This window comes from Carassius gibelio, chromosome A4, assembly GCF_023724105.1.
Source record: "Carassius gibelio isolate Cgi1373 ecotype wild population from Czech Republic chromosome A4, carGib1.2-hapl.c, whole genome shotgun sequence".
In the NCBI taxonomy this organism is placed as follows: Eukaryota; Metazoa; Chordata; class Actinopteri; order Cypriniformes; family Cyprinidae; genus Carassius; species Carassius gibelio.
In genome coordinates, this window is record NC_068374.1 from 13,765,532 (window position 1) to 13,782,978 (window position 17,447).

Consider the following 17,447-nt stretch of genomic DNA (forward strand, 5'->3'; position numbering starts at 1 on the left):
CACTCAGCACGCGCTGAAGGCTCGTTGCAAAATGTCTAATGCATTTAACAGACCAGAAATATAAGATCCTAAAATAACCAACAGGTCTGGTGTTTGGGTTGGATTCCCTGTAAGCTATAGTGTCTAAATGCTGCAGGGATAGTTTGCTGCGTGCATGTTTCTCCTTTTTTTTCGTCTTTTCCCAGATAGTACTGACGCATATATCCCAGATATTCCCGCTGTTGTTTTATTTTTTTTTTTGTATTCCCGCTGGTGTACCCTGTCATGTTGCAGATGCGACATACCGTTGTTTTTTTATCCACCACTCTCTTGCCATCACCATTATAGCTTAAAGGGAATCCAAAGTGCACCCAAACACCAGACCTGTTGGTTATTGGAGGATCTTCTCATTTCTAGTCTGTTAAACGCATTGGCTATTTTGCAACGAGCCTTCAGCGCGTACTGAGTGAGCGAGCGCCTGCTGAGTAGCCTAACATAAACATATAAGATGGTGTTTTTTTCTTCTTCGGGAGTGTCAGGGGCGTTGCCTGTTACGTTGTTTGGGTTATTGGGCTACCTTGTTGAACGCATATCATTATATTTCTTTCTTTCTCTCTCTTTTTTTTTTTTTTTTCAAATATAATTAATTACTCCAACGAACCGTTCGGTATACATAATGCGTACCGCGTACCGAACCGAAAGCGTCGTACCGAACGGTTCAATACGAATACGCGTATCGTTACACCCCTAATATATATATATATATATATGTGTGTGTGTGTGTGTGTGTGTATATGTGTATATATATATATATATATGTATGTGTGTGTATGTGTATATATATATATATATACATACTGTATTTTTCGGACTATAAGTTGTACTTGAGTATAAGTCGCATCAGTCCAAAAATACGTCATGATGAGGAAAAAAACTTAGCTCCTGTAGTCTACACTGAGCAGCATAGAGCGCCCCCTCGCGGCTGTAGACGGTAATGTTTCCTATTGGTTCATTTCTCTTGGTTCATTTCTTTCGGTTCATTTCAAATTAATTTTGATAAATAAGTCGCACCTGACTATAAGTCGCAAGACCAGCCAAACTATGAAAAAAAATTAAAAAGCTTATAGTCTGGAAAATACGTATGTATATATGTATATGTATATATATATGTATATATGTGTGTGTATATATATATATATATATATATATATATATATATATATAAATTATAAATATATTATAATTATATATATAAATATAAATTAATTTTAAAATTGTGATTACATATGACTTTCCAAAACTGAAGTTCTTCCAAAGCCTTTATTTATTTGTTAGAATATAGCTCAATACTTTAACTAAATGCAAAAGCTTAATAATCAAAGTCTACTTATTAATTAGTGAAATAATAAAGGATTAGTCTAATAATTGTTAGATTAATCAGTTCTCAAAATAATTGTTTGTTGCAGCCCTAGCCTGGAGTGTGATTAGACAGCAGACTATTCTTTAAGCTTTTGAATCACTCAGATGCATCTTGAACAAGCCTTTAATGCAAATGAAACAGAATGTCTCTGAATTGTAGTTTGAATCATTTACGTACTTGCTTAGTTTATCACAGCCGCTTTGTAACGATGGATGCGATTAGACAGCAGTGTACACAGAATTAGTAAATAGTTAACGTACTTTAAGAGAATGAAATTATCCTTAATCAGGCCCTTATTCAGAGGTGTCAAGTAACTAAGTAACAAATACTTCGTTACCTTACTTAAGTAGAAATTTGGGGTATCTATACTTTAGTTGAGAAATTATTTTTCAGCCGACTTTTTATTTCTTTTCCTTAAAGGTGCCATATGCAGAAATTGAGGTAAAAATATCCATAACATGACCTACACGCATCAAAAGAATGAGAAGAAATAAGGGCGATGATGTCATTAAAAAAATGTCAAGTTATAGTGCTGCAGAGATATCAACCTTAATTAGCATTAGCATTACTAGCCCCGGCCCGACAGGTGTTGTAATACCAGTTTCGGCCGTGGGAGGCGGTATGCGGGCAACATAACCACCAGCCAACCTGCAATACATGAATAACTCGCAGGGCGTACCTGAACCTGATGTCTATCGTGTGGAAAGTACAGCCCACTACTTTCAGTTCAGAGAGGAGAGCGGAAGGATAGCTGAAGCCTTTGGCAAGAGACCAACACCCGCTACAGGGAAACAACCGCGCTCGGAATCACAAATCAAATCTGATAAGAATACCAGAGTAAACATCGGCACTGCTTTTAATCGCTGGAGACAACTGATGGACCTGAAAGAAATGAGGTTCGACTCCGTGCTTGCAAATAAGTGGCTGTTAGTATTTCGCTAGAAGTTTGTTTTATATGGTTGTGAATTTGTTTTCGGGAAGTTATAACATAGAAAGGCTGTTCGATAAACGTGCTAATGTTAGCGATGGCTAACCGTAGCTGCGTTTGATAATTAGCTAGCTATAACTTAATGTTACCCATTTTATTATATAGGGCTGTGCATGTCTTTACTCATGTACATCTCACCAGTAAAGACGCTCCTGTAATTAGGAGAATATCTCCAGCACGTGTGTTCAGATCAGGATTGCCAGGTTTTCACAACAAATCCTGCCCAGTTGCTTCTCAAAACTAGCCCAATCTCGCTTCCAGAAGGTTCCCCGATAAAACATTGCTTCCCGGGGTTAAAATATAGGTTTTTTAGCAGGGTTGCCTTGGTATAATTCGCATTTTAGGGGCTAAATATCACGTTATTTGTATTGGGGTCGCTGTGACCAGCGGACATGAAAAACAACCACCACAGACTTGGCAACACTGGTTGGCATTTACTACACAGAGCCGTAATTCACTGACAATCTACACAACATCGATGTTAAAATCGCAGGCGATTCTTTGTCGATTTTGAAAGCGATTTTGTGTTAGTTGTCGGTAGACTAAGGCTCTGTGCAGTAACGGCCGCTCCACCTGAACCAGTGTTGCCAAGTCTGCGGTTGTTTTCATGTCCGCGGTTTGAAGCAATCCCAATACCAATAACGTGATATTTAGCCCCTAAAATGCTAATTTTACCAGGGAAACCCTTCCCAAAAATTTATACTTTAACCCCGGGAAGCAATTTTTATCGGGGAACCTCCCGGAAACGCGATTGGGCTAGTTTTGGACTAGTTTTAAGAAGCAACTGGGCAGGATTTGTTGTGAAAACCTGGCAACCCTGATCTGAATGCACATGCTGGAGATATACTTCTAATTACAGGAGCGTCTTTACTGATGAGAGGTGCATGAAAATCGCATTTGATTTTTTTCACAGCCCTATGTATCATAACTGACCTGCTCTGTCTAGTCTGTTGGTCTCCGTGTCCTCTTTGCTTCGTGGTTTTTCTGTGCGTGAAAAAATTGATGTGTGGCGTGAAAGCGTGTGAAAAGAGTCAATTGCGTGTGTCTTACGGTGAATGCTTGAGAGTTGGCACATTAGTTTCCAAGCAGAATAAAAGACAGGTTGATTATTGCTGTTTAGCGTTTGTATTAATCTATGATGTGTCACTGTTTGCCTACAGGGACATAAAAAAATTAATTAAAAGTGATACGTGGACCAAGGTGTCTGAGATTTATCATTTTAAGTAAAGGATCCTAATATTTCGTCCACAACAATATTTAATGAGGTTATAACTCCTTGTGGTTAGTCTGCACGAGATCAACAAGCTTGTTTGCTTTGCGGCCGCTTTAAATACAAAATAAGCATTCGATCTACGTTAGAGCGTCTGATCGCTCACAAATCTTTCTGCAGCGTCGTGAGCAGAGCGGCAAGAGCGATTTTTGACGCTCTAGACGCCGGCGGTGTGAACGCACAGTTAGGCTTCGGCTATGGCTGTAGTGTTGTTGTGAAAGTAGGGGCGGAGCATAGAGACTATGCCGTTTCTCGTTTGTTACTCTAGAGTAGACCAATTCACTTTATTGAGGCATACTGCCCCCATCTGGTATGGAATGTGGAGTATGACTTGATTTTTTTGCCAAACATTACAGATGGCACCTTTAAATTTTCACGCAAGTATCTGTACTTTCTACTCCTTAAATTTTAAAAATAGCTTTGTTACTGCTATTTCATTTTGGCTTGTTTTCATTCTGGCTTGTCATCATTGAAAAAAAAAAAACCTATCAAGATAAATCGCACAAACCGGATGGAGTGAATTTGATTGTGGTTGGATGAGAAGTATAAACCAATACCATTCCAACACCTTATTGGTTTGTACGCGATCCATCACACCTGCACATGACACAAATCACATCACACTCAAAAAAGGACATAGCCAGTGTTGGGTTCGTTTATCAAAAAATATATTTCTTAAAAGTAGGGTTGGGTATGAAACCGGTATCCGATCGCCTCAGAGTCAGTCCCCTTAAATTTTATATGAAACCGGAGTCAGACCGGTCTCCTCTCCATCTTTCAGCGCGCTCTTCAATCCGCAGATCGCGGCGGAGCAGCGCAAGTGCACTTAAACACAAACAGAGGACACAAGGTATGTGTTTATCGATAGATTGTTAGAATATCCGTATCTGTGCAGTTCTTTGTCATAAATACGGTTTACAAAAGGTCACGAGGGAGTCGGTTTCCCATTTACTGTTTAGTTTTCGCTCATCACACCACAGCCGTTTCCTCCAGCGAAAATCTAGCCCTTAACATATATGAATGAACACATACTTTAATTACACTTATATAAATATACTTAATTTAATCATACATTATACACACACTACTGTGGTAAAGTCTTAGGCACGTTTGTATTTTCGCTTAAAAGAATGGTGTTCGGCCAGTTATTTATATATTTTGCTGTAGTGTGTCATTAGAAAATATCAGTTTACATTTCCAAACATTCATTTAGCTGTTGAAAGACTGCTGGTGCATTCAAAATCACGCTAGATTATTATTAAAATTAATGGCAAACTGATATTTCCTATGGACACACTAGAGCAAAATATATAAATAACTGGCTTAAAACCCTTTTTTGGGGTCAAAATACTAATGTGCCTAAGATTTTTGCACAGTACTGTATTTTAAAAACGTCATTGTTGCTACTTTATAAAGAATGAGCATACAGTAATTCACAGGACTGATTAAAGACAGTGACAGACAACACTCATCTTAACTAAATATCAGAGTGAGTGACAGAGATACAGTAGAAACATTATGTGTGGTTTTGTATTAAATAAGGACCCAGATTGTGAAATACATTTATTAGCCTTAGAGTAAGGGAAGCACAACTTGGGAAATGAGAGCATCCAAGGTGAAAGCTATGGATTTATTTTAAATATTTTTAATGTTCCTTAATGTTATCCATAGTTTTATTTTTGTGGTGTTTTTTTTTTGGGCGTTTATCTATCGGTACCGTTTTACCGCAAATGACAATGTTGTGATAAGTAGGCTATACCAACCCCCCCCCCCACACACGCACTGTACATAGCAGACATATGTACCGAATACAGGAAGCTATCAATCAAGAAGGTATCAGGATTTATGGTCACTTTTAGTTTTTGATTAATCACTTTGATTAATCATTCATTTTGACAGCCCTATAATGTTTATTGTAAATAGACAACGATACAAGAGTAATTGTTATTAAGCCTGGACCAATGTTCTTGTCCATTGCCCTCACAGATTCCTGCAGCTAAGTTTGGGTACAGTACAGACCAAAAGTTTGGACACACCTTTTCATTCAAAGAGTTTTCTTTATTTTCATGACTATGAAAATTGTAGATTCACACTGAAGGCATCAAAACTATGAATTAACACATGTGGAATTATATATGGAATTATATACATAACAAAAAAGTGTGAAACAACTGAAAATGTCATATTCTAGGTTCTTCAAAGTAGCCACCTTTTGCTTTGATTACTGGTTTGCACACTCTTGGCATTCTCTTGATGAACTTCAAGAGGTAGTCACCTGAAATGGTCTTCCAACAGTCTTGAAGGAGTTCCCCGAGAGATGCTTAGCACTTGTTGGCCCTTTTGCCTTCTGTCTGCGGTCCAGCTCACCCCTAAACCATCTCGACTGGGTTCAGGTCCGGTGACTGTGGAGGCCAGGTCATCTGGCGCAGCACCCCATCACTCTCCTTCTTGGTCAAATAGCCCTTGATGCCTTCAGTGTGACTCTACAATTTTCATAGTCATGAAAATAAAGAAAACTCTTTGAATGAGAAGGTGTGTCCAAACTTTTGGTCTGTACTGTACATTTACATTCCATTAAAGGTTATTGATGACATGCCTCTGAAGTTTGACTTTTTGCAACATAACAATACTTTGTTCAAAATAGTGCAGTTTGTGATATCCGGTTCGCGGAAAAAGAATTCGATGTAACCGGATCTTTTTGAACCAGTTCACCGAATCAAACTGAATCGCTTTAAACGGTTAGCGTCTTCAGTACGCATTAATCCACAAATGACTTAAGCTGTTAACTTTTTTAATGTGGCTGACACTCCCTTTGAGTTAAAACAAACAGTACACTGACTGAACTGCTGTGAAGAGAGAACTGAAGATGAACACAGAGCCGAGCCAGATAACAAACGAAACATTGAGTCGTTCACGATTCGGGGATTTAAACTCTTGGATCTGTCAACCGCTCTCATGAAAGCTCTCGTAGTAGATGCGTGTAGAGCAGTCCGCAGTTAACTGTTCCTTTTTTTTTTTTTTTTTTTATTAATAATCCCGATATTTTCCAATTTTACATCATCGTCCAAATTATTCAGATATTATCACTAATATTTGATATATTTCCCAGCCCTATTGGTTAGCTGTCCCAGTGTGTTGTGATTGGCTAACAGTTTAGATGATGTATTCAATTATAATGTCTCAAGAAAAAAAAACATATACAGAGAAAATCAGAGGACCTAGTACTGGGCCTTGTGGCACTACATACTTGTGATTGAGATGTCTCTTCATACACAAAAATGGTAGTAGTTAGAAAGATCGGACATAAACCATATTAATTTCTTGTCCACGAATGTCAAGATAATTCACAAGGTATTCAAGAGAATGTTGTGATTATGTTGTTGAAGATCCAATAGCTTGAGTAGAGACTATAAGAAAGATGAACCTTAAATAAGCACAGTTTCCATGCTACAATGGGGTTAAATCAAAACAACTGGTATTGTTCACAAATACAATTTCTTTGCAAAACTGAGCATTGTTGAAAGGACAATATTTTGAAATGTTATTGTTGCTTTCTGTTCTACTGTTGTTTTTATACAACAATTAACTTGTATTTTTTCTCCCTTTGCCTAGACCTGATGCCACTGAAAGAGGAAATTGAAGAACTGAATGAAATGCAAGATACAGATCAGTATAAGAAACATAATGGTTTCTTAACTGGACAAAAGTCATTTAGTTGCTCACAGATTGAAAAGGCGTGCTCACAAAAAATAGTTCAAAAGACTGGATCTAGAGGTAAGGCACATGAGAATTCATACTCGAGAGAAACCTTACACCTGCAAACTTTGTGAAAATAGTTTCATTCGAAAAGAAAGCCTTATAAACCACATGAGAATTCACACTGGAGAGAAGCCTTTCACCTGCCAGCAGTGTGGAAAAAGTTTCACTCAAAAAGGAATCCTTAGAGTCCACAAGATGATTCACATTGGAGAGAAGCCATTCATCTGCCAACAGTGTGGAAAGAGTTTTACTCAGCAAGGAAACCTTAGAATCCACAAGATGATTCATGATGGAGAGAAGCCTTACACTTGCCAGCAATGTGGAAAACAGTTCATTGAACACAGAAACCTTAAAGTTCACATGATGATTCACACTGGAGAGAAGCCTTTCACTTGCCAACAGTGTGGAAAATGTTTCAGTGTAGAAGGAACACTTAAATGCCATATGAACATCCACACTGGTGAGAAACCTTACACCTGCCCTCAGTGTGGAACCAGTTTTACTCAGCGAGGAAGCTTTAACAGGCACATCAATCGTCACAGAGAGAAACCTTACACCTGCAAACTGTGTGGAAAAAGCTTTTCAAAAAAACTAAATCTAAAGCATCACATGAACAGTCATACTGCTGAGAAGATATAAAGATATCATCAGATATAAAGTAACCCTTAATAAGCACACAAGGACTCACTCAGGAAAACTGTTTAGAGATATAGCCAGTTATGTCACATGAAAGGCTTGTTTACATGCAACCAAATAATCCATTTGTAATCGGATTGATGGCTCAATTGGACTGAAAAGCTTTCATGTAAACCCCTTAACCCTTGTGGATTGTTCAAATTCACTACCCTTTTGAGTTGTTCGGGATGGAAACATCCACTCAATTAAACTGCTGTAAAAATGTATCAGATTCATTTTTTTTTTTTTTTTTGCATAAATCTGTTAATCAACCTCAGTCCTGATCAAAACTACCAAATGTTTTTAAAAAAATCCAAGATTTTAACTTTAATTAACTTTTAACTTTAATTGCCAAGTTCATAAATGATGTCACTGATTTGGGGGAAAAAAAACAACTTTTTATAACAGTCTTGGGCATGTCAAAGATTAGTAGCAACATTGGCTTTGATGCATTTTTAGTTTTTGTGCAGCATTAGATTTAATTTTTTCTCCCTAAGTTGTTGTTGGTGGCTGTTTTTGCCCCATTGACTTCCATTATAATGACATTTTTGGATTTCAAAGCCATGACACCATGTAATCATGCATTCTTAATTGTTTGTGGTTTTCCCTTTTGGGAAGAGGTAAAATTTTTTAATTTTACAGTTGATCACTAGGTGGGACTATTAACCCTTTAGATAGGCCTGTGCAAAAAAAAGACTTAGTTTCTGGCTTGTATATGGATTTATACAGAGTATAACAGCAAATTGTAGTGTTTGTGTGTGTGAGAGATTCTTGATTGTTGGTGGTTTTCCCTGTTGGGAAGAGGTAACATTTGTTATTTTTACAGTTGATCACTAGGTGGAAACATTAACCATTTAGATAGGCCTGTGCAAAAAAGCTTAGTTTCTGACTTGTATATGAAGCTATATGGAGTATAACAGCATATTATATTGAGTGTGTATGTGTATGTGTGTGTGTGAGAAAGAGAGAGAGAGTGTGTGCGAGAGAGACCTTTGCGCACTTAATGTATTTCAGAAAATCACAATGTACACCTCAGCTCTTAGAACTACATGGAGTAAACAAAAGTGTATTTATGCACCTGCTGCCTTTTAATGGTGGTGAAAGTATTCGGTTGTTAAGTGATGACATAAGAAGCACTGTTTCCGGGTCCAGGCCTCAACTCGCTTCACTTGAGAATATGACCTCAGCAAGCATTTATGAGCACTGTTTATTCATATTGATAATTTAAGTTAAATGCTTTCAAACTTACGATATACACTACAGTCTCCGTGCTCACAGCGTCCCAAACACAAATAAATGAGTTGGAGTTAAAGGTTAATATTATAACTTTTTCGCTAGTATTCTATAACATTGTGAGTTTATATTAGCACCTTTTGTTGTTTTCTCGTGGTAACTGATAGAGCGTTTGGACACGGAAGTGCTGCTATGTGACGTCAGACTTAACAAGCGAATTGACTAAACAAAATCAAAGTACGTGGATTTAAACACTTGCATGCCATCGTGCTGGATATTTAATGGTGAGAAGAGCAGCAAGCAACACGAGAAAGGGCTTGACTTGTACTAAAGTTTTAGAAATTATTATGTAGCGTGACCCCTCCAGCGAGCTGCAGCTTATTTGAAGTTGGTATTGCATTTTGGTTCATAATACATTATGTTCATAAATTTGATGCGAAGTAGATTTTTTTACAAGATTTTAAGGTTTTAAACTGGCTTTACCATCAAGAAAAGAGAAGCATTTCACATATAGGCCATCTGTACTTTTCACCATCAAAAGGCAGCAGGTGCATAAACACACTTCTTTTTTTATTGTTTACTCAATGTAGTTCTGAGAGAATGAGGTGCATATTTAGATTTTGTTCAGATACTGTACATCAAGGTAAGTGCGCAAAGGTCTCTCTCACACCCTCTCTTTCTCTCTCTATCACACACACACACACACACACACACTATAATTTGCTATTATACTCCATATAACTCCATACAAAAGCATTTTCCCAAAATATGGGTCAAAAAAAGATTTGTGACCAAAAATCATTCCATTAGCTCAAACACAGAGAAAGTTGTGGCCAAAATAAGACTCAACTTTACCCCCTAGTGGACGAAAACGTCCCCAACAACGCACAAGGGTTAAAATCATACACAGGTTCTACCCTGTAAAGAAGTTTATACAAAGATTTAAATTTGACATTGATATTACATGCTCTTTTTGTTCGAGTTCTTAAGAAACTGTACACTTATTTTGGTCATGTCACTACACTCAGAAACTGGGATGATATTGGTGTGTTTGTCAAGTGTAAGATTTTGCCAGGCTTCTCAGTACATATGAAAAACATTATATTTGGGTATTATGACCCCACAAATGAAAATAAAAGTTTTGTTATTAATTAAAAAATGTTAATAAACAAATTTAACATTAACAAATTCAAATTATCCAACCTTAAACCTGTCTTCTCTGTTTTCCTAAAAGAAATGGAAAACTATTTGAATGTAATCTAAGTGTATAATAAGAAAGCTATGGACTGATAGATTTACTCTGCCTTTGATCTTGTGTAATTTAGTTTAGATTTTGGCCCTTTTTTTTTTTTTTTTTTTTTTGGTGGATATTATGTGATGTATGTTTTTGTTCTCTGCATTAATAAAAATAGAAAAAGAAAAAAAGCTCTCGCTGTGATTTGTATGCAATATGTCGTACCTTGTATTACTAAATATGTAAATAGTATTTGACCTTCAATCATCTCTCAGGAGAAACGGAGCGGCGTCATCATTCCTCCTCCGCTTGTCCTTCAAGGCAGCTTGAAGTAAGCTTGTGTTACTGAAGTTACAATAACATCGATACAAGTTTTTCATGTTATAGTGTGCTACAGTTTGTTGCGGGTTATTATTGTCATTCAGTAACACAAGCTTACTTCAAACTGCCTTGAAGGAAAAGAGCTCATCTTTACAGACTGAGACGATCAAAGGTCAAATATTATTTACATATTTAGAAATACAAATCACAATCACGACAGCTTTCCAATATGCCTGCCTCTGAGTGACGTCGTACTATTATTTTTATTTTCTGCACAGAATAAGGTAGAACTATATACTTTATAGTTTCTGTACTGTAATAAATGATGTAAATTAACACTGCATCATTCATAAATTGTGTTTAGGCCTATTTATTTATTTATTTATTTATTTTTTTGTTACATTTCATCAGTTCATTCTGCTTTTATTCAGTTTAGCTGCAGATAAAGCTTGGCATGAGTGAGCACACTTTATGTCATTTTCACAAAGTAAAATGCTATAGTAGCTATTTAACTTTTCCTCTCTATCAGCAAATTATGATTCTGAAAGAAAACGTGTCATACTTACAGGCAATACTTATCTTGCTTGATCTATTGTCTATTTATGTCTATTTATCTATTATTGAAAGAATAGAGCAAGCTAGTGTTAGATGTCTTTTTTTCTTTTAATTGTATAATAAATAAAAAGAAAACAGATAGAATACATAAAGATTAGAAAGCTTGTTTTTTTTAGTACTATTATAATTAAAATGGTGAGTAAATCACTCTAGTGAGTCTCTAGAGTTAGAGAGTCAAATAAAGATGGAAGAGTATTTTTAATTGATTCTTCAAGATCGGTAAGGACTCAGCTCCTCAGGTTAAGTTGGGTAGGTCATCCCAACAGGAGGGAACATTTAATTTAAAAAACTGATCTGGTGGCTACGGTACATCAGGTGTTATGGGAAGTGTTCCCGGTTCCAGTTTACCTTATTAATGCAACCTAAAGGGCTGTACATACTGGGACGAACATCGGCGTGCGTTATTTGCCAGCGTTTTTCAATGTGTTTTTTGTGTTCACACCCAAGCGATTTTCACTGATGATGAGCTGAGTAAATGTCACACCCAGGGGCGGCTATGCTTTGACTAAGCCACACCCCTTCTCAACTTCCACCTCAAGGAGGTCCCCAAAGCCAACCCAATGGCCAAACAACACGAGAACAAGTAAGTGATAAAACAATCTTTATTTAAATATTTAAAAATAGCTTGGGGAATAGGGAAAGGGCAATTAAAACTAAACTCTGACTCGGCCCTCCAGATGGGCTATGGCCGGGAAGAGGTCAGGGAGCAAGGGGGCCACGGGGATCCGGGGCGTGGGACTCGGGGCCCGGCCAGAGTCTTAGGTATCCGTAGCGCCCTCCTTCTTCCTCCTCTTCGCTGAATACAACTCACGGTAAGTACTGGTTCACACAGTTCGTTCTCGGGGTGCTCACTCTCTTTCTCTTCCTCCACAGGCAACGGCTGGGACGCAAAGGCACAGTTAATTCGGCTTGGTTTTGCTCTCAGTATCAACTTGGGCACAATAGCACAGTTAGTTTGCTTTGAATGGCTCTCACCTCTGGGCTGGACACAGCGTACTGTAAGTACAGGTTTCGCTCTATTTCGCCTCGCGTTATCCACTCTCTCTCCTCCTCTCTACAGGTATCAACTTGGACACAAAACACAGTTACTCTGCTTTGGATGGCTTTCACCTCTGGGCTGGACACAACGTACTGTAAGTACAGGGTTCGCTCTATTCCTCCTCGTGTTATTCACTCTCTCTCCTTTTCTCTCCACAGGTATCAACTTGGGCACAATAGCACAGTTAGTTTGCTTTGAATGACTCTCACCTCTGGGCTGAACACAGCGTACTGTAAGTACAGGTTTCCTCTGTTTCTCCTTGTGTTACTCACTCTCTCTTTCCTTTTCTCTCCACAGGTATCAGATTGGACACAAAGCACAGTTAGTTTGCTTTGAATAGCTCCCACCTCTGGGCTGAACACAGCGTACCGTGCTATCTCCGGAGATCTGAAGCACGCTCACAACATATACTGTACTGAACTAGGCTAGAACCAGCAGTCTCCTTGTCCTCCCGCGACGGAGTGCGTGAAGGCGGGGGTTTATCTGACAGGACACACGGCAATACACAGCAACCCACAGCAATATACAGCACCACGTCAAAATTATAGGTTTTCACAGCACGAAGACTCACCCACCACACTCAGTGTACGAAAAGGACACCCGTCTTCCTTCACTTCGCTTGGTTCGGATCTGGCGATGTAATATGCGGCCTAGCTAGTGATGTCGTCGTTGTGACTACTTCAATAAGTATTCCTTCGGCTCTCCCACCACGCTATATTAGGGGTAGGGCCGCCCTCCTCCTCCTGGGGAGATCTACACAACGCCAGGTCAATATACAGGGCACTTTCGGCTTGCTCTTAGTACTCACATCAATGCCGCTTCCAATCCCCTTTTTCACGTCGTCTCAATTCGCCGTATAATCCGTTCACTTCTCAACCTTTAAGGTTCGCGATGTCTTCACAATCATACAATTCCAGCCTGAGGGAGAGAGAGAGTTAGACAGCCACCAGCAGCGCACCAAGACGGGCACGACACAGTGCTTCACACACACCAGAAAGAGCTCCCAGACTGTGAAATAACTTGGCCTTAAGTACTGCCTTGTCCAGCGTATCCTCCAATCACCAACCGCTGTCCCTAACTAGGCACAGGTGCATCGAATTCCCTGATTTTCCCTCTTACGGCGCTACCGGAAGTTCCGGTGTTCTGTTTTTCCGGTCCGGGCGGAAACACTTCCGGGCGGAACCAAACTTCCCGAATTTTGGTTCCGCCCCTAAAGATCGTCACCTTGTGACATCCTCCCCCGCCAATCCGTTCTAGTCCCTAGAACGTCCTCGGGCTGTCCACTCACCATAGCGGGCAGGGGGTCGGCCTCGGTTCTCTCGCTGGGATCGTCTCACTGGTGAATCGGGCTCAGCTTGTTCAGGGGCTACTTCTGGTTCTCTCGGGGCGATCGGGGGTGGTGCCACCACGGGTCTCCCTGGTACCACAGCCCAACCTTCAATCCAGGGGGCCGCTGGTACAGGTTCCGTAGGGACTTCTTCCACGGCTTCAGGGTAGTTAGGGCATGGGCGAATCATGTTCCGGTGCACCACACGGTCGGGGCCTAACTTCCCTTCTGGCCGGATGGTATAGACCGGCTGTCCCGGCCTCTGCTGCCGGCAGACTAAATAAGGGGTGGCCTCCCAACGGTCACTCAGTTTCCCCTTCCCCTGCCGCCGATTATCTCTCACCAACACCCTCTCTCCTGGCAGTAGAGGGGCTTCTCTAGCAGTCCGATCATACAACCGCTTACTTTTCTCTCCTGCCGTCTGTATCCTTTTCGACACCTGCTCGTAGGCGAAATGCAAGCGCTGGTGATGGCGTCCCACCCACTCCGTTACACTTGCTTCCTCTTGGTCGGCTGTCACTCCTAGGACCAGGTCAGTAGGCATTCGTATGTGTCTGCCAAACATCAGGTACGTGGGGGCGTAACCCGTAGTACTATGTATACTGTTGTTATAGGCCTGTAGGAGGTTTGGCAATGCACTCACCCAATCGTCCTGCCGTTGTTGGTCCAAGGTCCCCAGCAGCCCCAATAGGGTCTGATTGAATCTCTCGCAGCCGCCGTTCCCCTGAGGATGATACGAAGTGGTGTGAGTTTTCGTGCAACCGTACAACTGGCATAGTTCTCTAATTACCCTGGACTCAAAGTTGGCTCATTGATCGGAGTGCAGAAACTCCGGGCATCCGAACGTCTGGAAGACGGCCCGCCATAAAACTGTAGCGGTGGTGGTTGCAGTCTGGTCGAGGGTGGGGATAGCCCAAGCGTACTTTGTGAACAAATCCGTTATTACCAAGATGTTCTGGTAGCGATCTCGTGGTCGGCCCAGTGTCAAGAAGTCCATAGCCATGATATGAAGGGGGGCCTTCGCATGGATGGGTACCATTGGCGCTCGGACCTCCCGTCTGGACTTAAACAATATGCATCTCGGGCAAGCTTGAATTAGGGCGTGCACCGATGCCTCTAGCCCGGGCCAAAAGAAGAATCTCCTAAGCAGGGACACGGTCCTCTCCTGTCCCTGGTGCCCCAACTGGTTGTGGTACGCCGAAACTAACGCCGTTACCTCATCTGCGGGTACCACGATCTGGCGTACTTCTTCGCCCAACTTCGGGTCACTGACCCTTCTGCACAGAACGCCATCTCTCAGCTCCAGCCTGTCCCATTGCCCCAGCAGCCTCCTCCCAGTATCCGTCTGGGCTAACCTCTCCGCTGGCGTCAGCCGTCGGCCCTGTTCCAGCCATTCTCTTACCAGCCGCACATCTTGATCCCTGGCCTGTCTCTCCCTCCACCGACGGGGATCCCATCCCCAGTTCTCAGGCACGGCCTCTTGTCTGCTGCCTGGTGCCTCTACTGCTCCTACCATATAGCCCTCCTCCGGGCTGGCCCCTCCGGGGCTTTCCGCTTCGGGCAGCCTTGAGAGGACGTCCGCGTTCGTGTGTTCACGCCCTGGTCGGTACTGTAGTTGATAGTCAAAGTTGGCCAGTTGGGCCACCCACCGCTGCTCCACGGCTCCCAGCTTCGCCGTCTGTAAGTGTACTAATGGGTTATTGTCTGTAATGATCGTCACCTTGGCACCCCAGAGGTAGTCTTTAAATTTCTCACTTAGGGCCCACTTCAATGCCAGCAGCTCCAATTTGAAAGAACTATAGTTCGCATCGTTCCTCTCGGCTGGGTGGAGGCTCCGGCTGGCGTACGCGATGACCCTCTCGACTCCGTCCTGCCGTTGAGCCAACACCGCTCCCAGCCCGAGATTGCTGGCATCTGTATACAGAAGGAATGGTTTTGTGAAATCTGCGTATGCCAAGATAGGGGCCTGTAGCAGCTCCTGCTTCAATGTCTGGAACGCCGACTCACAATTTGCATCCCAGTCTACGTTGGGCGACCCCCGGCCCCGGTTACGACCTGTGCCAACCAGCAACTGATTAAGGGGTTTAGCAATTTTTGAAAAGTCCTTTATGAAACGCCTATAGTATCCCACAAATCCTAAAAAGGATCGCACTTGCCTCACTGTCCTCGGGGCCTTCCAGTCTTTCACGGCCGATACCTTTCCAGGATCTACGGACACTCCAGCCGCACTGACCACGTGGCCCAAAAAGTTGACTTCTCTCCGTAGTAAGTGACACTTATTGGGCTGTAGTTTCAATCCGTACTTCTCCATGGCCCGAAAGACTTCCTCGAGGTGCCTCAGGTGTGAATCAAAATCTGGGGAGTAGACAATCACATCATCCAGGTAAACTAATACTGACTCCATTAACTGACCTCCCAAGCACCGCTGAATCAGCCGCTGGAAGGTGGCCAGAGCGTTACAGAGCCCGAAAGGCATCCGGTCCCATTCAAATAGTCCAAACGGGGTTGTAAAGGCAGTCTTCTCCCGGTCTGCTTCGGCCACCTGCACCTGCCAGTAGCCACTGGCCAAATCTAGGGTAGAGTACCATGCCGACTGCGTGAGGCTGGCAAGCGAATCTTCGATCCGCGGCAAAGGGAAAGCGTCTTTCTTAGTCACGAGGTTCAGCTTACGGTAGTCCACGCAGAATCTCCAAGCCCCCGTCTTCTTTTGCACCAGCACTATGGGGGCCGCCCACGGGCTGCTGCTTTCCCTGACAACTCCTTGCTTCAGCATGCCTTGCAGGAGTGTACGTACCTCGGTATACAAAGTGGGCGGAATTGGGCGATACCTCTCCCGGCTGGGCCCTGCATCCCCGGTAGGTATATGATGTTGTACCACCTGGGTGCATCCGTAGTCTTCATCGTGGGTGGCGAACACATGCTGCCATCTCCGAAGGAGGGCCTGTAACTTCTGTGTCTGTGCTTGTTCTAAATCCTCCCCTTGTAATGACTCACCCGCCAGGTGGCTCGGCACACTCCTCTCCATACCACCCCATGGGGTGTCTACTTGTGTCAGGGCCACCTCGATGACAGTGGGGCACACCTGACGAAAACTAATATCCCTCTCTTCCCTTACTTGGTGGGGTGTAACCGTTGTCAGACGGGCTAATCGTTGGTGCCGATGTAGTTGCACCGCGTATGGGTGTACATTCCGTATCCTCACGGGGACTCTCCCCCGCCGGACCGTCGCTAGTCCTCGTGCCACTTCCACTTGTGGACAATCCACATGGGGCTCCACCAGCACCCACTCTTCTGGGCCCGCTCTTCGGGGCGGTACTCGCGCCCACACAACAGCCTCACTTTTTGCGGGGACAGACAAAGCAAAATGACACATCACTCTTCCTACCTCTTCCTGTTCTTTGCGGACTTGGCTCATTTGCACCCTTCGACAGTCAGCTACCACACACTCCCACTTGGGCCTCTCTGCAGGTGGTATCTTCGATACGGGCCTAGCCCGAAATAGCTCTTCCCAGCAATCAGCGAGGACATTCATGCCCAACAGGGCTCGATGTGCACCCAGACAATGGTCTTGCACGATAATCACACCT

At 42.3% G+C, this 17,447-nt stretch overlaps 1 protein-coding gene and 1 long non-coding RNA gene across 2 annotated transcripts in view; one reads left to right on the forward strand and one right to left on the reverse strand.

Annotated features, from left to right (window-relative positions):
- The window catches only part of LOC127969941 (uncharacterized), a 19,147-nt gene extending 10,829 nt beyond the window's left edge, over window positions 1–8,318 (forward strand). The window contains exon 3 of the long non-coding RNA XR_008156429.1: window positions 7,270–8,318. This is a non-coding gene — a long non-coding RNA (uncharacterized LOC127969941). The remainder of the gene's footprint in view (window positions 1–7,269) is intronic.
- Window positions 8,319–12,474: 4,156 nt separating this feature from the next.
- On the reverse strand, window positions 12,475–14,663 carry LOC127969699 (uncharacterized). The gene is made up of 2 exons (XM_052571762.1): window positions 12,881–14,663; window positions 12,475–12,742 (listed from the first exon to the last, which is right to left on the reverse strand). Exon 1 carries the CDS (start codon window positions 14,423–14,425, stop codon window positions 13,787–13,789), a length of 639 nt encoding a protein of 212 aa, XP_052427722.1. The 5' UTR covers window positions 14,426–14,663; the 3' UTR covers window positions 12,475–12,742; window positions 12,881–13,786.
- Between the last annotated feature and the right edge of the window lie 2,784 nt (window positions 14,664–17,447).